We start from the raw sequence: 26756 nt of genomic DNA on the forward strand, positions 1-26756 counted from the left end.
TACCTCCGGAACTCTACTGCTCTACTGATCTACTGGAAATTACCAGTATCAGTAGAGTTCGACGATCATCTTCAACATTCGAAAATATTTTCCAATCAAAGTTTCATTGAGTTGGATACATATTTTTCTGGTTCAAAACTAACAAAGTTTTCAATCTAACACAACAAAAAGAAGTATCAAACTCGAAATATAAAAATTTCATTCATGAAACTACCTAAACACAAAGCCCTAATTTGTTTAGGGGTTGAGTTTTTGCACCGTCAATATCGTCGTCATCGTCGGAACTCGACTTCGCCACCGGAATGTCTACCGCCCGAATGAAGCTTGACTCAATGATTTCAAGCCAGAACCCTGTACCAAGCACGTACGCTGTTTTTTTTTCTTTTCAATATGCGTTCATTTGCTGTTTTGTTTAAAAATAATAATAAAAAAAAATAAAAATAAAAAAAGAAAAGGGTATATTGAGAGAGGTATAGAGGGTACTCAGTTAAAAATGAAACTTGTACGGAGTAAAAACTCACTTTTTTAAGGGCAGTAAGCTAAATTAATAGATCCCTTGGTCTCTTACAGTCTCTTTGCCTCTGAGAAAAATTAGGGTTTTTTCTTCTAGAGTGAATGAGGGAGTGGGTGTGACCGTGTGGGTGTGACCGTGTGGGTGTGTGCTTCTCTGTTTGGTGCATTTGATTTCAGAGAGAATACTGGTTACGATTTTCGATTTCAGAGAGAATTCCCATGGGGTCAGTGAACATGGAAATCGATACTAACGTGGAAGTATGTCCGGATCCTCTTCCAATGGCACGAAAGTGAGTTTTAGAGGAAACAAAAGAATTATATTTTGTACATTGATCTATTTTGAATTTTTTCCTTAAATTATTTGGTTGCCTAGAAAGTTGATGAGAAAGAAAAGAGATTTTAACTCTCTGTGACGCTTGATTCAAGTTTCTAATGCCTCAGTTTTGGACTGTTGTGTGTGTAGTTACCAATTGGAAGCACTGGAACAAGGATTGAAGAAGAACACGATAGTGTACTTGGAGACTGGTTCTGGAAAGACTCTAATTGCGATAATGCTTCTTCGGAGCTACGCTCATCAGCTCCGCAAGCCATCGCCGTTCATAGCCGTTTTTTTGGTCCCTAAAGTGGTCTTGGTTTACTTTTACTGTTCAAGGCTCCCTTCTGATGGGTAAGTTTTATTTTATTTTATTCAGTATTCCATCCTTGTACGACTCTTAGTGTAATTTGCATTATTTGTGTTGAATAGGTATTTCAAACCTACTCCAAAGTGGGACAAGACCACTGGCACTTTATACATGCCGATGAGCTGTCCTATCCAATCTGTGTCCGCCACTGGAAAAGCAAAAATTCTCAAGCAGATTGCATGCCTTGAAGGATGCAAGCAACTTCATCAGATTGGTGCTTTGACCGACAAGCTCGTCCCTGATATGGTGCTCGAGGAAGAAGAGAAGGCAAAAGAGCTTTGTAATCTTCCAATCCCATCACCGATTTTAGCTTAACTTTTTTTTTTCTTCTTTGCATTACACATTAATTTTTTATTAATTACGCATTACTCGTTCATGACTGTGCAGCGAGCCAGCCATACGAAGATGAGCAGCCTCGTTATGTCCCTACAGAAATCGTTGGCTCTTATCGTCCCACTGATGCTGACATGTTGTATCATTGTTATTTGATTGAGCTGAAGCAAGATTTCACTTACGGGGCTTCAGTACACGATCTTGTACTGGCCACAAGAACTCAGTTTGAAAGTGACATAACAAGTAGCAAATTTGATTTGAGCGCTGGGAGAGGCAGTATCCAAGTGTCTATAAGATACATTGGGTCAATGAGTCTTAACCGAAAACAAGTAAGATCTCTTATACGGTGTTGCTTGAGCTTTATTTGTTGTGCATGGGAAATTAATTGGTTTACTTTTATGTAATTGGTGGTGACAGGTTTTATGGTCAAGAAGGTTCCAAGTCATCCTCCTAATGGTCAAGAATAATTTGACAGAAGTTCTCAACCAGCTTAATCTACCAGAAAGTGTTGAGTTGGATTATCTTATTCTTCCAGCTACCACCACTGATAGAAGACCGATGATTATTGACTGGGACTCTGTCAAATCTGCACTATTTTCAAGTGGAGAATTTCTGAACGGTCACATCAATTGTCATTTTGCAGCGGGTAGCTCTTGTTGGATACATACCAAAAATGGTATGGTATGTTCTTGCATGCTGAGGAATTCAGTGGTCTATACCCCGCATAATGGATATTGCTATTGCACTACTGGCATGTTGAATGGTTTGAGTGCAAATTCGCCTTTAAAAACTAGGAATGGCAAGTCCGTACCTACAAGAACTACTTTGAAGAGGAGTACGTAGTCTTTTGATATTTTCCTTGTCTATACAGGCACGATCTTGTTATATATATATATACGAACCAAGTCTAATAGTGTTCACCTCATTTGTAATCCCCAGGCACGGAATCAAGCTGCAGTTTAACAATGAACCACTATTTAGTGCGCGGAAACTTTTCCAAGTGAAGAATTATCTCCGCTGCAGAGACGTTCAGGAGAAAGGTTTGTCTTCCTCTTCTCTCGTTGAAATACCTGGACCGATACTCCTCATTGCTTTTGTTGATGTTATCTTGCAATTGAACAAAATTGTAAACATCGTTTTTATGGAGGCACTTGTACGTGCTATTCTGCATGGACATGAAAAGTCAAATATTTAAAAATACTGGATAGAGTCTTGCCTTTCCGTATGCATTTATCTGTAAATGTGATTTTGGATTGTCTTTGCAGAGTCGACTAATGTGACTGTGGAGCTGCCACCAGAGCTGTGCTATGTTTTTCAGAAGTCATCCGGAAGACCTCGCTATGTTTGTGTTTTTATATTTTTTCTCACAGAAAAAACACAAACATAACGAGGTCTTTCAGATGACTTCTGAGATGGTTGGGGCTAAGTATATATATGACGAGCCCATTCTTCAGTTTCCTTTGCCTTCGACGTCCAATTGTCCAATGATCAAGGATGAGCCGAACGAATCAGCTAGGGTAAAAAAATATGTTAATAACTTGAGTTAAAAATTGGATGAAATGTCTCATAGCGGAGGAATCGAGCGCCGGAGCGGTACGGCGGAGGAATCGATAAAGGTCGTGCCTGACGGCGACTCTGGCGAGACTCTCGGTGCTGATAATGACGGCCCTGAGAGTGGACAGCTGTCCTGGCTCCACTCCGGGATAGTCCACGATCAGCTGAGTGCTCACGCCGACTTGAAGCACCGTGTCGCCCAGAAACTCCAGAATCTGGTACGTCGGCTTTCCGGCGTCGGAGGACGAGTGCGTTAGGGCTTCCTCCAGAAGACGCCGGTTTCGGAACCCGTACTGGATTCTCATCTCCACCGCCGATACCGACTCTTCCATCTCCGGCGACGGACCGCCGAAGCACGGAGCGATTGTTGTAGTTGACGTAATTCAGGGCGAACGTGTTCGCTACGTGAGGCACGGAGCCTGAGGGTGTGTTGGATAAAGAAAACAAAGTGGGAACTCGACTTCTGGCGGTGTAGTTCGGCGGTCCGTCGCCGGAGATGGAAGAGTCGGTATCGGCGGTGGAGATGAGAATCCAGTACGGGTTCCGAAACCGGCGTCTTCTGGAGGAAGCCCTAACGCACTCGTCCTCCGACGCCGGAAAGCCGACGTACCAGATTCTGGAGTTTCTGATAATTGTTGGTTTTCTTTGCTGATTGATAAACTACCGAGAATGAGAGAATAAAATAACCAAGACTCATATGTGAAATGAGAATGAGGAGAAAATGATAACAAACATCAAAGAAACAAATATAAACTTTGTACTCTAATTTTTTTTTTAATCTGTATACACTGAATTGTCATCTGACACACACATATATATATATATATATATATATATATATATATTATATATATATATATATTATATATATATAAAGGAGAACCACGTTTTCCTGTTCACCTAGACTCAAAAAACTGTTACACAGTTTTTTGAAATTACAAAAATGCCCTGACAATTCTCTAAATGACGAAAATACCCTTTAATAGTATAAGGGAAATCTAGATTGTTCGACGACGGCCTTTCTTTTCTGGAAAGTTGCAGAAGTGTCTTTTTAACATTAGAAAAAAAATGAAGATATGTGACGGTTATAAAATAATAAAAATTAAAACGGTTGCACTGTGCTGTGATGTGCTGCAATTGGATGATTCTCTGGACTCTTCCAGAAGTCTTCTGCTGAACTGATCGGTGGAGCTGCCCGAATTTTCAAGAAGCTTTTTAATATTATTATATATACACACACACTCAATTAAATTACGACATGACGCCTACCACTCTGCTCTTCAAAATCTTCTGCTCTTCCAAACTTGCATCATCTTCATCATAAGGTAATAGCCGGACCATAGTTACCTTTTTTCTGGCTTAAAATACAAAGAGCCATGAGTTCCAATTCCAAAAACAACACTTACAGAAAAGTTAAGGAAAAAATAAAATTTAGGTACTCTAAATCACAACTACTCTAATTCAGGTATATATTCACTAATTCAAATGTTAGCATCTAAAAACAACTTAATTAGTTTACTTAAATGATTACTTAGCCAAATATGTACTGACTTATTTAAGTACTCACGATATTTTCTTCCAGTCCAGAAATTAGAACTATACCAGTATTACAACAACACACCAAGATCACATTCATGATTAAATTAAGACGAGTAACACGAGAAGCAAAATAGGAAGGAACCAAAAAGTGAAGCACATGTTTCCCGAGACATTCACTCTTCATCCATTTGAACTTTCTCACAAGCAAAAAAACACCGCCACAAACCACGATTTCACAGCCACAATATAGCAGCGTTATTAACAATCAATATAGACGAATTTCATGAGAAGATATTAGAAAAATACACACAGAGGACAAACAAAGGCTATATTAGGAGTATGACAAAGATTCCGTTGAATAATGCAAGCTACAAATATTAATTTAAATTAAATAAATAAATAAAAACCGACCCAGGAAGCTAAATTAGGGCAATGAGTTTTCTAAAACGGATTGATTAAGATAATAATAAATAAATAAAAACACTAACCTTAGCCATTTGAGTCATGACATCAAATGCCTCTTTACAAACTCTCAGCTCAAATGAACCTGCAATCTTTGCTTCACATCCTCAAAGCTACAGACATTTTAAGGGAACTCTTTAAACCTATACGATGAGCTCGGAAACCCCATCCCGGGGCGGCATCAGCCCCGTGCTGCATCGATCCCCGAAATTGCGTCCGCCTTCACCTTCGTAGCCCTACCGTCTCGATTAACATCACTCATCGCCTTAAGAATTTGTCACAGACAGAACAAATACAAAAAAAATAAAAAATAAAAATTAATGCATGACTAACGATAGAGAAACAGACGAATACGGATTGACGAGAAGAGAAAGAGAGAAAGACAGAGGGGATAGGGACACAGCCGGCCCTGGGCTAAGGCGGGCTAGGCCCAGGCCTAGGGCCCCATATGTAGATGGACCCCTAAAAATTTACACTTTTTGTCTATTTTAAGAAAATTTACATTTTTTATCCTAAAAGTTTACACTTTTGACCCATTTTTTAGAAAATTTACATTTTTATCCTGAAAATTTAAACTTTTATTAGTATTATAGGACCTCAACATATTGAATCGCCTAGGGCCACCGGTGAGTTTGGGCCGGCCCTGGATAGGGATATCTGAAATTAAGATGTTTTATTTTCGTAACCCTAAAAAACCAGATGAGAGAGAGAGAGAGAGAGAGAGAGAGAGGATGACAAAAGAAAAATGAAGAAGACAGAGGAAATTTGTTTTGTTTATAGTCGGTTAGATTTTGACCGTCCGATATTTTAGAACGACGATCTACGTTTAAAATTAAATTTACTATACTCTTAATGTGTGGGAAGGGTTGGGCCAATAGAATTGGTCCTCTGACACTTACGGAAGATATTTATTCTATTAATTTTAATTATTGAAAATTATTTATTTATTTTTAAATCATAAAATCAAATAAAATTTTATAAAAGACTAATTGTAATAAAAAAAAATTAGCTTATATAATTTTATATGGTCGAAGTATTTAATGTTGATTTTTTTTTTTGCATTGTCTTTAATGTAATTTCTCTTATATTTACAATGGCGTTATTGAATTATAATCAATTATTTCATATATGTTTTGTACCAACGACGTATCTTTGCAATTATGTTTGATGTATATGAATACATATTTCATGGCAGAATTTAAATTAACCTCATAGTTCAACGATATGTTCATAAAAAATGAATTACATGGAAACAATGAAGAAGATAATAGAAGTTATATATATATATATATATATATATATATATATATATATATATATATATATATATATAGTTAGAAATAGGATGAATTTTACAAAAATATTATTTGTGATTTATTTCAACTTGAAATAATTAAATTCTAATAATATGAATAAATTTTTACAACTTTCTTTATTTATTCTCTAATTGAACTTTAGAAATAGAATTGGTAATATGGTGAGTACTATATATGTATATATAAAATTCTTCATAAAAAGTAAAATAAAACATAAAATTTGTACGATTAAAAAGTGCATTTTTGAGTTGTACAACTTAATCATTTTATTCGTCGTAAATTAAAATTGTGTAGATATGATATGTTATTTTGTTATTATGTAATTGTAGCTAAAACTAAAATTATTATGTTATTTTACCTAATATTTTGAATACGTCATTATTCATCGAGTCGCAGCAACGCGCGACCATTTTGCTTGTATATATATATATTTATAATATATATTTGTGTCTGTGTGATATTGATGTGGATTAGTGTGGTACAAAGTATTAGAGAGATTTGTGAAATAGAGGCATACAGAAGTGAATCCTTATTTTTTTTTTTTTATTTTATTGTGATTGAACTATATTAGAGTATCAAAATATAGTTAAGAGATGGGTTTACTATTTAAAAAAAATTAGTTACCAGAAAGATAGAAGAACTAATATAGGTTTGGTCCAAATTTGGGAAAATGGGCGTCTCCAGGTTCTGCTTTGTTCCTTCTCAGTGTAATTGTTATGCTTTCATAGGCTTCGGAAATTGTCTCCCAGCATGGATCAGAATAGTCTGTCCATAACTTTTTCGGCATGTTCGTCGAGATTTAATTCAATTTGAGCAGTTTACTTGATTAGTTTTTTTATTATGACTACTGGATATCAACCATGTAGGTGGTGGATGAATTTTTGAAATTTTTCTATTCATGAATATGCACTATGATTGATTTTGGTGAATCCCCCGTAGCCAAGGATTTTGGTGAAGCCTCCATAGCCAAGCTCTTCTGTTGTCGCACGAAAATGAACAACTATTTAAAACCTCGGGCGGTTCGATCCAAGGCCGGACCAAGTGATCGCACCCGGGCCAAGAGTGTGAACTCGATAGTCTCGAGCTAGGGCTCTCTCCGATCAACCCGCCTCTCGGGAGAGGTAGGGGGTGAGGAGGATGAGTGACCGTGCCTTGGTTGTCGGCTGCCTACGTACCCGTGCGTGGGATCAGGTCAGAACGTAGTTCAAGCGTGTGTGACGCAGTATGAGGCGTGGAGCCTTGGTGAAGAGGCGTGCTCGATGAAGGAAACGGGGCGCGAGGAGTCCTCGGCCACGTCTCAGAACTTCGGAGATCGCGTACGCGTCTAGCGTGTTAGACGCGCGAGGGTAGCTCTAGTTGAGAACCCTAGGGGCGTGCTTGAGCACCGGAGAACGTTCGGTCAAAGGGAGCGACGTCCGGGAAGTTCCCGTGAGTGCTTCGGGACCTTTGAGAACGAGGGAGAGAGAAGAGAACCTGCTTCAGGCCAAATATGGCATCCAGAGAAGCAGAGAAATCGAGCGTGTCGATAAGAGATGAAGAGAATTATTAGATATTCTTGGATATCTTGGGATGGCTTTCCCCTCAATGGGAGAGGGTATTTATAGGTGTTTGGGAGCCTTAGAAGGTCCCTTTTTCGTCCATGTGGGACTAGGAATGCGTGTGGCATCAAGTGGAGGCGCACGGCGCGCGCGGCGCACAAAGGGCGGCGCACAACGCGCGGCGCGCGGCGCGCGGCGCAGGGGGCGCGGCGCGCGGGTCACCGGGCGCGGCGCGGGACGCGCGGCGCAGGACGCGCGGCGCAGGGTTCCTTGACCGGCGCGGCGCGCTGCCTGGCCGGCGCGGCGCGCTGCCTGCTGCCCGGCTGGCCGGTGCAGTGCGTTGCGTGCGCAGTGAGCGGCTCGTCTCGCCGGGCTCTTGCGGGCCTTCGAATGCCATTCTTCTCTCGTGAAATATGAAGCTTTCTACTTGATGAGAGCGACTCGATCCGAGGGGCAAGGCTCGGCCCGGCGAGAGCGACTAGCGACTCGATTCGAGGAGTGACTCGAGGATGACTCGAGGCTCGACTCGAAAGTGACTCGAGGCTCGACTCGAGGGACAATTAAAGGCTCGACTCGAGGAACCACTCAAGGCTCGACTCGAGGAGCGAAGCTCGACTCGAGGAGATTGACTCAAGGCTCGACTCGAGGAGCGAAGCTCGACTCGAGGAGTCAGGAGTTTGGGCGAGGGCTTGAAGATTTGCCGCTCTTCAGGACCTCCGGCCTGACCATCGGCCCTTTGAGCGACGTGCCCTCTCGGCGTCTCGGGTTTTCCGAAAACGACCGACAACATTAGCCCCCCAAGTTCGTCGTTCGGGAGGCGTCCCAGCGATGAACTTTTTGTTCTTCTAGTTGGGTGTTTGAGGAAAATGTTTCCCGTGCCTTGTGGCCCCGAGGAAAATTTTTTCCTCTTCTCTTTTTCTTTCTTTTCTTTTTTTTTTTTTTTTTTTTTTTTTTTTTTTTTTTTTCAGGTGGTGGCCGCGCGGCGCGCGCCCTGGACGGCGCGGCGCGCGGTCTGCGCGGCACGACCCGCGCGGCGCGCGGGCTTGGCGCGCGGCGCGCCCCGTGCGCGGGGCTGGGTCGCTTCGCGCGGGAGAACTCCGACTTTTTGGAGTTTCTACTCCGATTTTGCTCCTTGTGGGAGTAGGATTTCGACTCCTACCCCCCTAGAAGTCTATAAATAGACCTCCCCCCTTCCCTTCACTCCTCACATTATTTTTTCTCTTTTCTTACGCTTGTTTTCTTCTTTTACGTTTGCATTATGGGTGTCCCTCCCCTTTTCTCAGCTGAGAGTCCCGAGATTGATTTCTCTCTCTTGTTTCAGGGTTCTGAACACGCAGAGGATGATCTCTTCGCGGGATTAAGGGAAGTTCCTCTGCACGTGGAAGAAAATCCAAGCGGAGTAGAGCAGTGGTTGGAGGAAGGCGAGCTGGGTGCGACCGTGCCCGCTGCTCAGCCTCTCGAAGAGTGCGTGCCAACTGGGCACGGTACAGGCGGGGAGTTTGATCGTCCCGCGTCCGGGGAGCCTGCCCCTCGCCTCGTGATCAACTTAGTTGGCGGGGGGGTCCGTGACAAAGTTCGCCTCGACGCGCCGCAGTCCGACTTGGGCTTTCAAGGCGCGCCGGGAGGTGTTACGGACGCGGATGCGGTGACTCCGCTAGAGTCGGTTCTCGACGAGATAGACTGCGTGGACGACTTTGGTCCCGAGTCTGAAGATCCCGGAGGTGAGTCAGAGACATGCCCGGGGGCCGAAGGCCTCGCATCGGAGTGTCCCGAGGTACCGTCGGCAGCTGCCGTGGTCGTGTCGGAGGGCGGGGACCCTTCCGTGGAGCCAGGGGATTCTCAGCCCGAGACCCCTGACGCGGAGGCGTTGGTATCGGCGAGGTCGCTCGCTAGGACGGAGTGGTATCCCGAGGAGGGCCTTGCTGCTCCCGAGGACTTCGATTGTTCGGGGGTTGATGCTTCGAGCACGCTTACCTACCGGACATTCGTCGGTCTCCGGGAGGCTTTTGCCATTCCGTCATCCGTGGCGCTTCTCCGTCCTTTAAAGGACGACCGTCCTTTCCGGCCTCGTCGTGGTTTCGCCGCAGTTTCAGTTGCGAGTCTTAACTGCGGGTTGCGGTTGCCGTTTCAACCCATCGTTCAGCAGCTTCTCGCCCGTCTGGGGGTGCACGCATGTCAGATGAGCCCGGCATTCTACCGCATAGTGGCGATGTGCCATATGGAGTGGCATTGCCAGACCGAGCGGGTGATGACCGTGAGTGATTTTCGCAATCTCGTCGCGGTCTTCCCTGCGCCCGGGCAGCCCAGTTTCTTTGTGGCCCGCGATCGACGGAATACTAAGCTGATCATCGATTCAGAGAAGTACAATCGACGACCGTGGGTGTGGGTCTCGGCGGAGGCTTTTGGTGACGCCCCGCTCCGGTTCGGCCCCTTGTCCGAGTTTCCTGCTAACGAGGGGGCCGATGATCTCGACTTTGTGAAGGAGATCCGGGGAATGTCGGAGGCTCGGAAAGCCGTTGAACGATTTCGTTCTCCTGAGCTGATGGCTTCCACTGGGTGGTTCCCGCCGTTTCCTCAGCGGACCGGGGGTACCCCAAGTGCCGCATCATCTCTCTCGAGCGGCGATCCTCAAGGTATGTTGACGTTTCGTATTTTTGCTTTTGTTTTTAGCTCAAGGTTTTGACTTTGTCGCTTTTGCAGTCTCTTCGGCTAGGGCGAGGGCTCGGGCTCGTCTAGCGAAGGCTTCCCGGGACCCGAAGTCGTTGGCGGCGGTTCGCCGTCGGATTGCTGCGCGGGATGGTCGGGAGAAACTCGATACCGATCATCGGGCGGAGAGCGGTCCTCGCGCTTCCTTGAAGCGACCTTCCTCCTCGGCTTTGCCAGACACGTCTTCGGACTCTAAGCGCGTGAATTCGATGGTCGACGTGGAGGCCGCGGAGGTTAGGGGGGAATGTTCCCTGGGCCTTGCTCAATCTTCGATGAAGATGTGGAAGAGCGTTGTGGCCAGCAGTGACGTAGAGTTCTTTCGTCACGGCGTTTCCGATGCACAGAGAGTGAGTTTCCCTTGCCTTATTTGCGATGAATCTGTCTTCCGCTAAACTGTCTCTTTGCCTTCTCAGGTGCTTGCTCGAGCGACCCGGGGCGAGAAGATCCTTCACGACCTCATCAGGCGGATGAGTCGCGCTCAGGAGGAGCTTGCTCAAGCGAAGTCTCAGTTGGCTCACGCCGAGCGAGGTTCTCACTCAAAGGCGGAGTTTGCGAGTCTCCGCGAGCAGCTTCAGGAGGCTCGCGTGGAACTGGGAGTTACCCGCGGCAAGTGCGACCGCGCTCAGGCGGCGGTGGCGAAGATGGCTGAGGAGCTAACGACGGAACGTCAAGCCCTTGAAGTGGCGACTCGATCGACGGAGGTCTTCCGGAGCGAAGCGCGGGACCTTCGACGTCAGTTGGAATCGCGCACGGAAGAAGTTGGCATTCTTCAGGGCCAGCTTACATCGAGTGAGGCTGCCCGTGTTCGTGCGGAGCGTAAGCGTGACTCCTTGGCGGAGGAGGTGGCTCGGGTCACCGAGGAGAAAGCCGCGGCGGAGCAGCTTGCGTCCGACCTTCAGGACGACTTTGATGTCGGAGTCGAGGAGGCAAGGCACGCAGCGGCGGTGGAGTGTCGGGACGCCACAGCTGCCGAGAATGTTTCTCGGGGGGTCACCTTCGACTTCTTCGACTCGCTTTTCCCACCACTTGACGGGGCCGACCCTGTGGGCGACGATCCCGCCGAGTGACCGTTTTCTTTCTTTATTTTTCCTGCGCAAATGTTTTAGCGCGTGCTTTTTAGGTTTTTCCGTTCAGCGCACTTGTCTTAGCGCTTGCTTACTAGGATATTTCCCTTTAGCGCACTTGTCTTAGCGCATGCTTTCTAGGTTTTGAGGCAGTTGCCCCTTTCTTTTATGAGGAGTTATCCATTTATTTTTATGAATGTTTTCGCACACTTATCTTCTACGGCATGTATGGATGATCACTTGTTTGTGTCAATGATTTTGTCCATCCTTTTATCTCAGCAGGATACTTTTTCAAACACGCCAGTCACTTGGATGGTTTGTGTTCTTAAGCATTTTCAACTGCGAGTCAGCCATGCTATGTAGGTGTGTTACGTGCGCCGGATTGCGCCACGTGGGCGTCTCAAATCGCGCCGTGTAGGCATCTTGGGTTGCGCCATATAAGCGACTTACGTGCGCCATGTAGGCGTCTTACGGGTTGCGCCATGTAGGCGTCTTATGGGCTGCGCCTTTAAGCGACTTACGTGCGCCATGTAGGCGTCTTAGGTTGCGCCATGTAGGCGTCTTACGGGCTGCGCCTTTACGTGACTTACGTGCGCCATGTAGGCGTCTTGGGTTGCGCCATGTAGGCGTCTTACGGGCTGCGCCTTTACGCGACTTACGTGCGCCATGTAGGCGTCTTAGGTTGCGCCATGTAGGCGTCTTACGGGCTGCGCCTTTACGCGACTTACGTGCGCCATGTAGGCGTCTTAGGTTGCGCCATGTAGGCGTCTTACGGGCTGCGCCTTTACGCGACTTACGTGCGCCATGTAGGCGTCTTGGGTTGCGCCATGTAGGCGTCTTACGGGCTGCGCCTTTACGCGACTTACGTGCGCCATGTAGGCGTCTTAGGTTGCGCCATGTAGGCGTCTTACGGGCTGCGCCTTTACGCGACTTACGTGCGCCATGTAGGCGTCTTAGGTTGCGCCATGTAGGCGTCTTACGGGCTGCGCCTTTACGCGACTTACGTGCGCCATGTAGGCGTCTTAGGTTGCGCCATGTAGGCGTCTTACGGGCTGCGCCTTTACGCGACTTACGTGCGCCATGTAGGCGTCTTAGGTTGCGCCATGTAGGCGTCTTACGGGCTGCGCCTTTACGCGACTTACGTGCGCCATGTAGGCGTCTTAGGTTGCGCCATGTAGGCGTCTTACGGGCTGCGCCTTTACGCGACTTACGTGCGCCATGTAGGCGTCTTGGGTTGCGCCATGTAGGCGTCTTACGGGCTGCGCCTTTACGCGACTTACGTGCGCCATGTAGGCGTCTTGGGTTTTTTTGGTGGAGCGTGTTCTTTTGAGAGTTTCCTTACCATAGCTAGCCCCCCTAAGTTTTTTGGGTTATAAGTTAAATGTTGATAACCAGAAAACTTGCATAAAACGAAATTGAAATGGAAAACTTGAGTTTTATTACTTTTACGAAAGAAAAAACTTGCGAGAAAATTTAAATCCTAAAACATTGGCTCGTAGGCCTTATTGAAAATGGAAATAAAAAGCGATAAAAAAGCGGGGGACGCTAGCTACTGATAGTACTGCCTCAAGTGCTCCGCGTTCCACGGGTGGCGAATCGGAGTCCCGTCCGTGTGCTCGATGTAGTATGTCCCGTCGTGAATGACTTTGCGGACTCTGTAAGGGCCTTCCCAGTTTGGGCCTAGGACGCCGGCGCCTTGGACTTGTGTGTTTTGGAACACTCGTCTGAGGACAAGGCTTCCGACGGCAAAGGTTCGCCTTTTGATTTTGGAGTTGTAGTATCTTTCGACCTTGCGTTTCTGTGCGGCGAGGCGTCTGAATGCTTCCGCCCTCTTTTCGTCGATCAGGTCCAACTCAAGGCGCATGGCCTCGTTGTTTTCCGCTTCGTCGAACGTGTCGACTCGGAACGTGGGTATCTCGGTTTCGATTGGAACCACAGCCTCGACCCCATATGCAAGGGAGAATGGCGTCTCGCCGGTGGCGTTTCGCGCGGTTGTCCTATACGCCCATAGGACGAATGGTAATTCATCGGCCCAGGCGCCTTTCTTGTCTTCGAGCTTCTTTTTCAGGTTGCTCTTGATAGTCTTGTTGACTGCCTCGACTTGGCCGTTGGCCTGAGGATGTCGCGGCGAGGAGAAGGTCTTGCTGATCTTCAGTTGATCGCAGATATCTCTTACTCGCGCGTTGTCAAATTGTGCCCCGTTGTCGGTCACAATCGAGGCGGGGATACCGTGCCTGCATATGATGTTCTTCCAGATGAAGTTCGTCGTGTTTGCTTCAGTTATTCTGGCAAGCGGCTCGGCCTCTACCCACTTAGTGAAGTAGTCGATGGCGATAATGGCGTACTCGTATTGCCTTGGTGCTCTAGGGAGCTTGCCAATGATGTCCACGCCCCACTTAGCAAAGGGACGTGGGACAACGATGCTGCTTAACGGGGTCGGGGGCTGTCGCGGAATTTCCGCGAAGCGCTGGCATTTATCGCAACGCCTTGCCCATTCGTAAGCATCTCGCTTCATGGAAGGCCAGAAATAGCCTTGCTTAAGCGCTTTGAGCGCAAGGGAAGTTCCAGCGGCGTGGTTTCCGCAGATGCCCTCATGGATTTCGCGGAGGACCTTGGTCGACTCAACGCTATCGAGGCATCGGAGCAGCGGTGTCGAATAACCGCGCTTATAGAGCGTGCCCTCACGGAGCGTGTATTTGGATGCTAAGGCCCTCAATTTATCGGCTTCCTTGCGGTCTTCGGGGAGTTCCCCTCTTCGCAAAAACTCGACAATTGAGTCCATCCAAGTGGGCTGAGATGCCACTTCTATGGTCCCGACTTCGTCTCGGGAGACGGATGGTCGTGGGAGAGATTCAATGGGCACAGTCCCCAATCCGTCTTCGTCGATGCCAGATCCGAGGCGAGCAAGCGCATCAGCCTCCGAATTTTGTTCTCTCGGGATTTGGTGAATCTCGAACCAAGAGAAAGCCTCGAGTTTGGAGTTCGTCTTAGCCAGGTATGCGACCATGTTGGGCTCCTTGGCGATGTAATCTCCCTTAACCTGGTTTACGATCAACTGCGAGTCGCAGTGTATTCGCAGGTTATGGGAGCCGAGCTTCTGTGCTAGCTCTATCCCTACAATGAGCGCTTCGTATTCAGCTTCATTGTTGGAGGCTTGGAAGCCGTAGTGGAGGGCATATCGCAGCTTTTCCCCATCGGGGTTAATTAGGATTATTCCGGCGCCAGCCCCCCGAGCATTAGATGCTCCGTCTACGTATAACTTCCAGATGGGACCCGTTGGGTCTACCTTCCTTTTCCGAGTTAGCTCGTTATCGTTTAAGTCAGTTTCCGCTCTTCCCATATCGGGAGCGTAGGAGAATTCTGCCACGAAGTCGGCTAAGGCCTGCCCCTTTATAGCCGTTCTTGGGTGGAACTCAATCCCGTACTCGCTCAATTCTTGGGACCAGATCGCCATGCGAGTCGACGTTCCCTTTTGAAGAGCTTTACCGATTGGACGCTCAGTTCGCACCGCAATTGGGTGAGCTTGGAAATACGGTCGTAGCTTCTTAGCTGCCGTTACGAGAGCCAGAGAAAGTTTCTCAATCTCGGTATAGCGTGTTTCCGCGTCAAGTAAGGCCTTGCTTACGTAGTAGATTGGCCATTGGACCTTGTTCTCTTCGCGGACAAGGACGGCGCTTACAGCTCTTTCAGAGACGGCGAGATACACGTACAGCGTCTCGCCCTCTTTTGGTTTAGAGAGGAATGGTGGGGACCCAAAGTAAGCCTTCATTTCTCGGAAGGCACTTTCGCATTCGTCCGTCCACTCAAAGCCGTCCGTCTTCTTCAGAGCTTTGAAGAACGGTTGACACTTGTCGGTGGCTTTAGACACGAAGCGTGTCAGAGCGGCAATCCGACCGGTCAGGCTTTGCACTTCTTTGACTCGTCTTGGCGACTTCATTTCAAGGAGTGCCTTGATTTTTTCCGGGTTCGCTTCTATGCCTCGTCGGCTGACGATATAACCAAGGAACTTTCCGGATTCAACCCCAAATACGCATTTGTTGGGGTTGAGCTTCATTTTATATCGGCGGAGGATTGTGAACATCTCCCTAAGGTCGCGTACGTGGTTAGTTGCCAGCAGGCTTTTAACGAGCATGTCGTCCACGTATACTTCCATTGTCTTGCCGATTTGATCGGCGAAGATCCGATTTACCAAGCGTTGGTATGTTGCTCCCGCGTTCTTAAGACCGAAAGGCATGACCTTGTAACAGTAGAGACCTCGATCAGTGACAAAGGTTGTCTTAATTTGATCGGGCTCGTGCATTCGAATTTGGTTGTAGCCTGAATAGGCGTCCATGAAGCTTAGGAGTTCATGGCCGGCCGTGGCGTCCACCAGTTGTTCGATGCGCGGGAGTGGAAAGCAATCCTTAGGGCAGGCTTTGTTAAGATCTTTGTAATCTATACAAATTCGCCACTTCCCGTTGGGCTTTTTTACCATTACCACGTTGGCGACCCACTTGGGGTACTTAGCCTCTCGAATGAAGTTTGCGGTGAGGAGTTTCTCGACCTCTTCATTTATGGCCAGGTATCGTTCTGGGTTGAACGTTCGTCTAGCCTGCACTTTTTCAGCGACCTTTGGGTCATCGTTCAATCGGTGCACTATTACCTCGGGATCGATTCCGGGCATGTCCGCATGAGTCCATGCAAAAACATCCTTGAACTCCCTAAGGAAGGCGGTGAGCTGAGTTTTGATGGCGAGTGGAAGTCGGGTGCCGATTTTTACAACTTGATCAGGCTTTGACTCGTCCAGGACGATTGGCACAAGATCATCGGAGGTTTCCACTTTGAGTCTTTCGATTTCATCACGGGGGTCAAGTTCTCCGAACTTCCTTGCATCCCTTAGGTTGCATGGGTAATCGTCTTCCAGTTGGAAGATTGTGTTGACCGCTTTTCCCGCGGACTTGCCATCAACTCCTTGCACGTAGCATATTCTGGCTTGGGATTGGTCTCCAGCCATGATGCCAATTCCCCCTTCGGTGGGGAACTTCACCAGTAGGTGATACGTGGAAGTGATTGCCCTCAGCCGGTTCAACGTGGGTCGCCCAATGATTAAGTTGTAGGGCGAGTCTTGATTGACCACTAGGAATGGGACCATGTGAACGGCTTCGATTCCTCCAGGGGTTCCAAAGGTGACCGGCAGGTCGATGACGCCCTCAGTCATAACCTTTTCCCCAGTGAACCCAAACAATGGCGTTTGGGTCGGAGTCGGGCGCAGCCCCCCGAGCTTCATGCGCTCTAGGGTGGACTTGAAGATTATGTCGGCAGCGCTGCCGTTATCGATGAGAACCCTTTTCACCAAGTTATTGGCCACTTGGGCTTTGAGCACGATCGCGTCATTGTGCGGATGCACAACTCGCTTGGCCTCTTCATTGGTGAAATACATCGTCTCGTGAGGCACGGACGGAGGTTCTTCATATGTGAAGTTGACGTGCATAGCAGCGTCTTCCTGAGACACGGCCCTAAGGAATTTCTTCCGTTGACGGGCCGAATCCTCATCCTGTGGACCTCCCAGTATGGTGGTTACCACGTGCAGTTGTGGGTTGGCGTTGGCAGTAACCGGGGTTTGGTTGGCAGAGGCGGCTGCTCCTCCTCCTTGACCAGACTGCTGTCTGTTCGCGGTGGGGCCCGCAGCGCCAATCATGCGCAACACGAACTCCTTCAGCTCGCCCCGTTGGATCAGAGCCTCGATTTGCCTTTTGAGGTTGTAGCATTCCGAGGTCAAATGACCATATTCCCGATGGAACTCACAATACCTGGACCGATCGCGAGTTGCGGGATCCTTCTTCATTGGAGCCGGGGGCGTGAACTTGTCACGTGCCAGAGCCAAGATCCTTTCCGGCGCCGTGTTCAGCGGCGTGAACGACGAGTACCCTTTGAAGTTTTCCGCAAGTCGCGGTTTCTGAGGTACAGGGAGTTGGTTGTTAGGAACCTGGTTCCCCTTGTTTCGCCTCTTACGAGGTTCGTTCTGCTCGCGGATAGGTTCTTCCCGACGGCGAGAGCTTTGATTAGTGCTCTTGCGGCCGTCGAGGTAGTCTTCGACTCCCATGAAGGTCTTAGCCCGAGTCATTAACTCGGCCATGGTGGAAGGGACACGGCCGACGACAGACTTGAGGAAGTCACTCGTACGCAAGCCTTCTATGATAGCGGCAATCGCGTCACTGTCGTCAAAGCGGTCGACCTTGTTTGACTCTTCAGTGAATCGGGCGAGGTATCGTCTAAGAGACTCGCCACTCTCTTGCCTGATTGACCACAGGTACATCTTGGTTTTCTTTTGGACCATAGACGTAGCGAATCGTGCTAGGAACATGTCCTTCAGGTCTTTGAACGAGTGGATGCTTCCTGGTCTCAAGTTTTTGAACCACTCAAAGCCGGGTCCGGTGAGGGTCAAACTAAAGGCTTGGCACATGGCACCAGGAGAAACACCCTGCATCGTCATCCAGGTTTCATAGTGCTGGATGTGGTAAGCAGGATCTGCTTTCCCATCATAGGGAGCGAGGTTCGGGAGCTTGAAATTCCCCGTACAAACCTCAGCCAATATCTGAGTAGTGAAAGGCGATGAGTTCTCCTCAACGACTCCGTAGGCGCTTCCACCTATTCCGTACTCTCGGAGATCTCGTACCTCATTTCGAAGGTTGTGGATCATAGTGACCACATCGAGACCGGTTGTTGGAGTAACCCCTTGATCGGGAGGAGTCACCTGCAGCCTCTCGTTAGACCCCTGTCCTGCGCGGCGGTTCCCGTTAGTTGGGGCTGCCAGCGGGATGTTGGGTCTAGAGCTTAGTCGCTCTCTCAGATCATTGCCACGCCCAATGCGTTGAGCAGTGAGGTGGTCCCTAAGATCAGGGCTGGCCGTATGAAGGCGCCGGCTCTGCTTGCGACGTTGCGCTCTCCGCGCGCCCTGACTTTCCGCAACATTCTCCCTCGGACCTAGTCGGTCGAGGGCTGAACGTCGGGAATTCCCCTCTTGAGAAGCTACCGGCGCATCGCCTGTTCGGGGTAAGGGATTTGACGGACCGGCTTCAAACACGGCGGGGAGTCCCCCGTCCTTCGTGAGAGAAGTCTCGACATCCTCCGAGTCACCAGTATCCTCATAATCAGGGTCGCGGCTTTCCTCGTTGAGGTTCTCAGGGTCCCCGTTGGGGATCGTCGTGTCACGCATAGGTTGCTTCGCAGCCAGTTGGCGGTGATACCTTGCGTTCCTCGCCTTCAGTCGGCGGATACTCTCCTCCAATTCCGTGATGCGGTTGTCCCTGCTATCAGGAGATGGAGATGGTGAGCGGGTCGAGCTCTCTTCGTGGAGCGACTCTTCGTCACCATGCGCTCGGGAGCGCAAGAAGTATTTCTTGGTCTTAGCGACGTTTTCGGGGTTGTTTGCGCCCTCAGAACGTACGGGTGGTTGGCTACTCATCGTTTCTCAAGTTCGAGAAGGTTGAGTTCGCAGAAGAAAAGAAGAAGATGAATAGAAGGGATTTCGGGCTGAATAGGTCGGGAAGTCCCCTCCTTCTCTGGCGCCAAAATGTTGTCGCACGAAAATGAACAACTATTTAAAACCTCGGGCGGTTCGATCCAAGGCCGGACCAAGTGATCGCACCCGGGCCAAGAGTGTGAACTCGATAGTCTCGAGCTAGGGCTCTCTCCGATCAACCCGCCTCTCGGGAGAGGTAGGGGGTGAGGAGGATGAGTGACCGTGCCTTGGTTGTCGGCTGCCTACGTACCCGTGCGTGGGATCAGGTCAGAACGTAGTTCAAGCGTGTGTGACGCAGTATGAGGCGTGGAGCCTTGGTGAAGAGGCGTGCTCGATGAAGGAAACGGGGCGCGAGGAGTCCTCGGCCACGTCTCAGAACTTCGGAGATCGCGTACGCGTCTAGCGTGTTAGACGCGCGAGGGTAGCTCTAGTTGAGAACCCTAGGGGCGTGCTTGAGCACCGGAGAACGTTCGGTCAAAGGGAGCGACGTCCGGGAAGTTCCCGTGAGTGCTTCGGGACCTTTGAGAACGAGGGAGAGAGAAGAGAACCTGCTTCAGGCCAAATATGGCATCCAGAGAAGCAGAGAAATCGAGCGTGTCGATAAGAGATGAAGAGAATTATTAGATATTCTTGGATATCTTGGGATGGCTTTCCCCTCAATGGGAGAGGGTATTTATAGGTGTTTGGGAGCCTTAGAAGGTCCCTTTTTCGTCCATGTGGGACTAGGAATGCGTGTGGCATCAAGTGGAGGCGCACGGCGCGCGCGGCGCACAAAGGGCGGCGCACAACGCGCGGCGCGCGGCGCGCGGCGCAGGGGGCGCGGCGCGCGGGTCACCGGGCGCGGCGCGCGGGTCACCGGGCGCGGCGCGGGACGCGCGGCGCAGGACGCGCGGCGCAGGGTTCCTTGACCGGCGCGGCGCGCTGCCTGGCCGGCGCGGCGCGCTGCCTGCTGCCCGGCTGGCCGGTGCAGTGCGTTGCGTGCGCAGTGAGCGGCTCGTCTCGCCGGGCTCTTGCGGGCCTTCGAATGCCATTCTTCTCTCGTGAAATATGAAGCTTTCTACTTGATGAGAGCGACTCGATCCGAGGGGCAAGGCTCGGCCCGGCGAGAGCGACTAGCGACTCGATTCGAGGAGTGACTCGAGGATGACTCGAGGCTCGACTCGAAAGTGACTCGAGGCTCGACTCGAGGGACAATTAAAGGCTCGACTCGAGGAACCACTCAAGGCTCGACTCGAGGAGCGAAGCTCGACTCGAGGAGATTGACTCAAGGCTCGACTCGAGGAGCGAAGCTCGACTCGAGGAGTCAGGAGTTTGGGCGAGGGCTTGAAGATTTGCCGCTCTTCAGGACCTCCGGCCTGACCATCGGCCCTTTGAGCGACGTGCCCTCTCGGCGTCTCGGGTTTTCCGAAAACGACCGACAACATCTTCTACAATCCTCGATTTTTTTTTTTTGCTGATTTTGTGGGCAATGAACTGTTTGATTTGAAGATTTACATAGGGCGTGAATCAATATAATGCTGATTTTTGCTTGGTTTCATTACAGATTTATTGTGGGGGTCTAGCTATATAGAGACTGAGGAATGGAGAAGGAACTACTCATTCTAGAAATTTCCCAATAACATGCTCTCTGATGCTGACGTCCCTATCCAGAACTCTCTGGATAACCTTTCCACTGAGCTGACGCCAGTAATCTAGAGATGTCTAGATTTTTTTGCGGATGTAACTCTGTATGGACAATGCTTGTAATTTAAAGATTAAAAATATGTAATTATTAAACTTTTAAAGCGCATTTTTCTCTTACTGTAGAGATAATAGTAACATGAGTCAGCGTGAACAGTGAAAAACGGATTCTCCTTTATATATATATATATAATAATATAGATATAAATATACTGTTTTAAATAATTAGCCAATAAATTGAGTTTAATTTACCAATAAAAAAAGTATAAAAAACCTCCACGTGGCACTGTTTTTTGTTGCGTATAGTTATATTTCAACTCAAATCAAATTAATGTCACCAACCCTCGTAAATCAAATTAAATATGAGAAATCCCAAACTTAATACTTATTTGCTTTCGGGCAGAAACCGACCCTCTCGAATAAAATTTAATATGAGAAAACCAAAACCTCATGATAAAAGGAACAAAATTCTCCTTCCATCTACTAGAACAATCGCAATTTTCCGAGCCCTCCAGCGGCGGCGACAGGTATGTGTAGTAGATAGGAATGTTTAAAAAAAAAAATTGGTCTCCCTTAAGCCTCTCCGGTCATTCCGCGAGGAAGTTCCGGTAGAGGAGGGAGAATCAAACAACTTGCATTAGACTCGACATCCACCTCGAAATTGCTCCGTCCCTCAAATTACAAAAATCCGAAGATTGAGAACTACTTGCCCATTTGCTGCTTCTGTGGAATTGTGTTTATTAATTGTCTCGTATTTATGAATTGTTTTTCATGCTTAAATTTGTGATTCTACATCACGTGTTCGACGAAATTCCTGTTTCAGACTTTTTTTTTTTTTTTTTTTTTTTTTTTTTGCTTTTTCTTTCTGTTTTTGAATCGTGTTCTAACTGTTTAAATTCCCTTTCGTTTGGTTTCTCGTATCAGATTTCTGTAGTAGTGACTGCCCACATAGACTTGTCTCTTGCAAGTGGTCTGCTTTTAAGTATTTTCCTGGCAATCTCGTCATGGAAGTACAATATCAAATTAAGAGTTTCTTTTTTTTTTTTTTTTTTTTTCCTGAAGCACAACATTAAATAAGTATCTTCAGTTTGTTAGGTTACCTCCATCGTCGCTTTTGATTCCATTTATTTTTTTTCCTCACTGCTTTTTGCTAGAGAAGCATAGTCTATTATTGGATCTTTCGTTACCAAAACTCAATTTTGTATATAGTAACTGACGGAAGGATGTACATTGATAGTAACTAACGGAAGGACGAAACTTCTAACTAATAAAAATTCAGGGATGAAATAGCCAAATAAAATGTTTAGGATGAAATCGTCAAAATGTCAAACTACTGAATTGTATATTTGGTTCATTTTATTTATTTGATTTGTTTGTTTTATTGTAAGATTGATAAGAGGCATCCTTTAGAGGACAACCGGTTCAAATCGGAAGAAATACAATATGTGGCCGACTCTTACCCCGGATTCGTAAGTTTTCTGTCGACCGACCGACTCACATTTCTCGTAATTTTTTTAAAAATTTCAACTATTATTTCATCTCTTTTGTCATAGATGGGGTCTTTGCCCAAATCATGGACCGATGAACACGAAGAGATACTTATGGATTTTTTGGTGATGGACAAAGCAATAAATCCGACGCCGAACTATGAGGCTTTGCAAGCTATTTTTTCCCAAGTTTACCCAAACGAAAAATATGACGAGGATTTTTTCCAGAGTCAGAAAACACGCTTGAGGAGAGAGTTAATTAAATTTATTCAAATGCGAGCGACTCTTAATTGGACCCCGGAGAAGAAGAAGCATGAGCTGTCTAACTTATCTGATTGGATCAAAGTAAGCATTTGCTACTCTTGGAACAATATTTTAGAATTAGCAAAATTAACAATATTTTTTTCTCGCAGGCTAATAAAGCAGACGTCAGGGTCCTGGAGATTTCTCCGTCTAAATATGCTAAGTTGCTAAAAATATTTCCTGAGTTTCCTCCTGCAATCTCTTCAAAGAGTGATTCTGAAACTGTACAGTGTTTAGAGTCTAGTTCTAGGAAGCGCTCAGCTTCCAAATCACCTTCAGCTTCCCGATCAGCTTCGGTTTCCAAATCAGCTTCAGCTTCCAAATCAGCTTTGGTGGATGCAATTATGCAAGAATTCATAGCCAAACTAGACCATGTCCAAGATGAGATGAAGAAGATCTTTCTTGAACTTCACCGTAATGTTTACGTTACTGAGCATGTATTCAAGCATATTAACTCTCGTTTGGCTGATCTTACTAAACGCGTCGATCTGCGGCTTTTTTGCAGAGCTGAATACCTTAATAAGAAGTGAAACTGAATTGTTGAATTTACTTATGTTCCATTTTTTTAATTCGAACTTATACTAGTTTGATCATAAGAACATTTAGTGATGTGTTGTCCATGTAGTGAATCTGTAGTCTCAAATTCTTCTTCTTCTTAGGATTGAGAATAGTTGACTAAGGTTCATATTAAGTTCTTTGTATGTGTCTTGTAGTTGGAATTTATTTGTGTTTTTTCTTAAAACTTCAAACTGTTTGAAAAGCCATGACATGCTTGACAAACACCGGAAAATATTGGCAATTGCTTATAAGGAAATAAACTATTTTGTACATTCCTCAATGAATGTCACAAAATTATTATTTTCCCCTTTCGTTGGTCCATAAATCATTATTGAAAAATTTCAATCTTTCAACACTACGAAAGAATTTTCTCAATTATTGATTCAACACAAATTTCACTTATCGTCCCTCGCCAGGACCAGCCGGCTCCGATGGCCCCTCGCGGCGGCTCCGGCGCCATGCGTGGTTGCGGTCGCGGTCGCGGCGCTCCGGCTCAGGGATCAAGTCCCGCGCCTGCTCCGGCCGCTCGAGCCTCTCCTGCTCCGGCACCGGCCGCAAGATCTGATGCGACAACTGCACCACCAGCAGCGAGAGCCGCTCAGGCTCAGACGTCGGCCTCGCCGGTAGAGCTGCCGCGAGGGGCCGTCGGATAGTCACCGCGATTTTGTGTTTATAGCGCCAAAAATAAAAATAAAAATAAGACAAAGAGAGAGTCGGAGGTGAGAGTAAGTTTTTAGAGAGAGATAGAGTGTGTCAAGAAATGCGAAACCTAGAAGGAAATCCTTCACCGAGAAAGCGCGGCGATCGAGAATCGTAACATTCTCGTTCTCTCTGTTGTCGTCCTCCTTCGTCCTGGCGAGGGACGAATCCTCGACCGCCGCCGCGACGAGACATTGTGTTCGGTGGTGTTTGGATTACAGAGAATGTAGAGAGAGAGATGGTTTTAGAGAGCAATTTGAGAGAGTGAGGGAGGTTGTGGCCATTGCATTATGGACTTGCATTCCATATTTCTCAACACCTTTTCTTTCGATCTTGCGACTAGCATTGGCTATGTTGGTTATGCTATTTTCCCTCTCATGGGGGCGTTGGCAAGTTGCTTTGAGCATATTACGAACTTGCATCTCGTTCAATCTTTTTGTGTAACGCTGCCCCTTAGCAATTGTACAGATCTCTATTGGAATAGAGGCTGGCTTTGTTGAGCTTCCAGCTTGGAGGGCAGCCAACTAGCATACTTCAACTGAATCTGGTACGTCTCCCAGAAATATCCACTTTGTTTTCTTTATCCAACACACCCTCAGGCTCCGTGCCTCACGTAGCGAACACGTTCGCCCTGAATTACGTCATGACCTGATCTCGCAACGCGGTTACGGAGGCAGTTCACAAAGGGCGCGGTCATACCCCTCATCCACCCAAGTCGAGGTAATCATGGGCAGATCAAGGCTCCATCAAGAATCGGTGAACTCGATCAAGACACACCAGAGGAAACGACTCGGCTAAACGAGCGACCCAGACAAACTACCCAGAAGACATCATCTCATTCAGTAAGAGAGATACAGACGAACTGGATTGACCAGACGATGGCCTCGTGATAACCTTAGATATCTCCGGATGCGAAGTCTCTCGAATCCTAGTCGACAACGGAAGCGGCGTCGATCTCATCACCACCACCGAACACAATGTCTCGTCGTGGCGGCGGTCGAGGATTCGTCCCTCGCCAGGACCAGCCGGCTCCGACGGCCCCTCGCCGCGGCTCCGGCGCCGTGCGTGGTCGCAGTCGCGGTCGCGGCGCTCCGGCTCAGGGATCAAGTCCCGCGCCTGCTCCGGCCGCTCGAGCCTCTCCTGCTCCGGCACCGGCCGCAAGATCTGAAGCGGCAGCTGCGCCACCAGCAGCGAGAGCCGCTCTGGCTCAGACGTCGGCCTCGCCGGTGGAGCCGCCGCGAGGGGCCGTCGGATAGTCACCGCGAGTTTGTGTTTGTGTTCGGTGGTGTTTGGATTACAGAGAATGGAGAGAGAGAGATGGTTTTAGAGAGCAGTTTGAGAGAGTGAGGGAGGTTGTGACAATTGCATTATGGACTTGCATTCCAAATTGCTCAACACCTTTTCTTTCGTACGTATTTTTAGACAAAGAGAGAGTCGGAGGTGAGAGTAAGTTTTTAGAGAGAGATAGAGTGTGTCAAGAAATGCGAAACCTAGAAGGAAATCCTTCACCGAGAAAGTGCGGCGATCGAGAATCGTAACATTCTCGTTCTCTCTGTTGTCGTCCTCCTTCGTCCTGGCGAGGGACGAATCCTCGACCGCCGCCGCGACGAGACATTGTGTTCGGTGGTGTTTGGATTACAGAGAATGTAGAGAGAGATATGGTTTTAGAGAGCAGTTTGAGAGAGTGAGGGAGGTTGTGACCATTGCATTGTGTTCGACATTTTTTGTTTGTTTTTACCTTTCTTTACGTACGTATTTTTGTTGTTGTTCATATTTATTTTAATTTCTAGCATTCGTAGTATTTTATTTATTTATTTCTTCTACTAAACTTGTCTTATTTTCCGTAAAATAAATATTATTTCCGTATTATTTCTAACATTTATTTTATGTTTTTTAAGTATTCGTATTAACGTCCTCGCATTGTTTAATACTCACTTTGACTTTGACTTGCCAATATTTTCAACCACTGTGTATATCTATCTATTCTATACAGAACCCATTGTCTTCCCGTAAGTTTTTGTTTTTATATATTTTTTTTTATAGTTCTATAATTTAGTATTCATTGCTATGCTAGGTTGTTGTTATGTCGTTATTTTCACATGGTGTAAATAACACACCGAGAGCAAAAAAACGAAACATCAAGCCCATACACAAGGCCCAAGCCTACAAGCAAATTCACGCGCCAAGCTCCGAGTCAACTCTCATGAAATGTCTTTCAAAAGACTCTCAAAGAATGTTTTCAAGCTAGACTTCTTGACAAATCTTCAAGACAAAACCACAAAAATGACCACCTGGTCGGCCAAATAAAATGACCACCCGACCGGCCAAAAAAGAAGACCATCCGGCCATCTTCACTCGGCCAAGATCACCCGGTCATCTTTACTCGGCCAAATATGGGTGGTCAATATGGGTGGATTGACATTCATATTACGAGATCGAGCCCAATACTTGACGAGATTTGAGAATTTATTGACATTCATGTCAATATAGTGACATTCAAGTCAATATATTGACATTCATGTCAATATATTGACATTCATGTCAATATATTGACAAATATGTCAATAAAATGGAGCAAACCATATTTCACATTCAAACTGGTGGCATTAACATGTCAATATATTTAAAAGGATGTCAATAAAATAAATCTCAGAGCTGTTGGAGTTCTTGTGGATGTTGATTTCTCGAAACTACCTTAAAAAATTGCAGCCCACGAAATCGTGAAGATGTTTATCCGTGTACCTTCAAACAATGCAGACCAAGGGCTTTAAGTGAGTGTCACCAGTTTGAATGTGAAATATAGGTTGCTCCATTTTGTTA

General features: G+C 47.2%; 2 protein-coding genes and 2 long non-coding RNA genes across 4 annotated transcripts; 3 read left to right on the forward strand and 1 right to left on the reverse strand.

The window, feature by feature from the left end:
- The first annotated feature begins 583 nt into the window (after window positions 1–583).
- Window positions 584–2323, forward strand: LOC149388495 (endoribonuclease Dicer homolog 2-like). The gene is made up of 6 exons (XM_089622447.1): window positions 584–803; window positions 977–1180; window positions 1259–1476; window positions 1584–1858; window positions 1947–2210; window positions 2300–2323. The coding sequence occupies exons 1-6, from the start codon at window positions 733–735 to the stop codon at window positions 2321–2323; spliced, it is 1056 nt and encodes a 351-aa protein (XP_089478573.1). The 5' UTR covers window positions 584–732.
- Window positions 2324–2330: 7 nt separating this feature from the next.
- On the forward strand, window positions 2331–3118 carry LOC149388496 (uncharacterized). Its single transcript, XR_016300847.1, has 3 exons — window positions 2331–2364; window positions 2469–2569; window positions 2795–3118. It is a non-coding gene; the product is annotated as an uncharacterized LOC149388496 (long non-coding RNA).
- An 852-nt stretch (window positions 3119–3970) lies between these two features.
- On the reverse strand, window positions 3971–5475 carry LOC149388497 (uncharacterized). Its single transcript, XR_016300760.1, has 3 exons — window positions 5111–5475; window positions 4353–4441; window positions 3971–4274 (listed from the first exon to the last, which is right to left on the reverse strand). It is a non-coding gene; the product is annotated as an uncharacterized LOC149388497 (long non-coding RNA).
- A 15747-nt stretch (window positions 5476–21222) lies between these two features.
- LOC149388498 (uncharacterized) lies at window positions 21223–23228 on the forward strand. Its single transcript, XM_089623817.1, has 4 exons — window positions 21223–21416; window positions 22278–22358; window positions 22443–22721; window positions 22790–23228. The coding sequence occupies exons 1-4, from the start codon at window positions 21252–21254 to the stop codon at window positions 23207–23209; spliced, it is 945 nt and encodes a 314-aa protein (XP_089479943.1). The 5' UTR covers window positions 21223–21251; the 3' UTR covers window positions 23210–23228.
- The last annotated feature ends 3528 nt before the right edge of the window (window positions 23229–26756 follow it).

The sequence above is a fragment of the Urtica dioica genome, chromosome 8 (genome assembly GCF_054948205.1).
Source record: "Urtica dioica subsp. dioica isolate 48M chromosome 8, U.dioica_male_clone48M_v1_H2, whole genome shotgun sequence".
NCBI classification, from domain to species: Eukaryota; Viridiplantae; Streptophyta; class Magnoliopsida; order Rosales; family Urticaceae; genus Urtica; species Urtica dioica.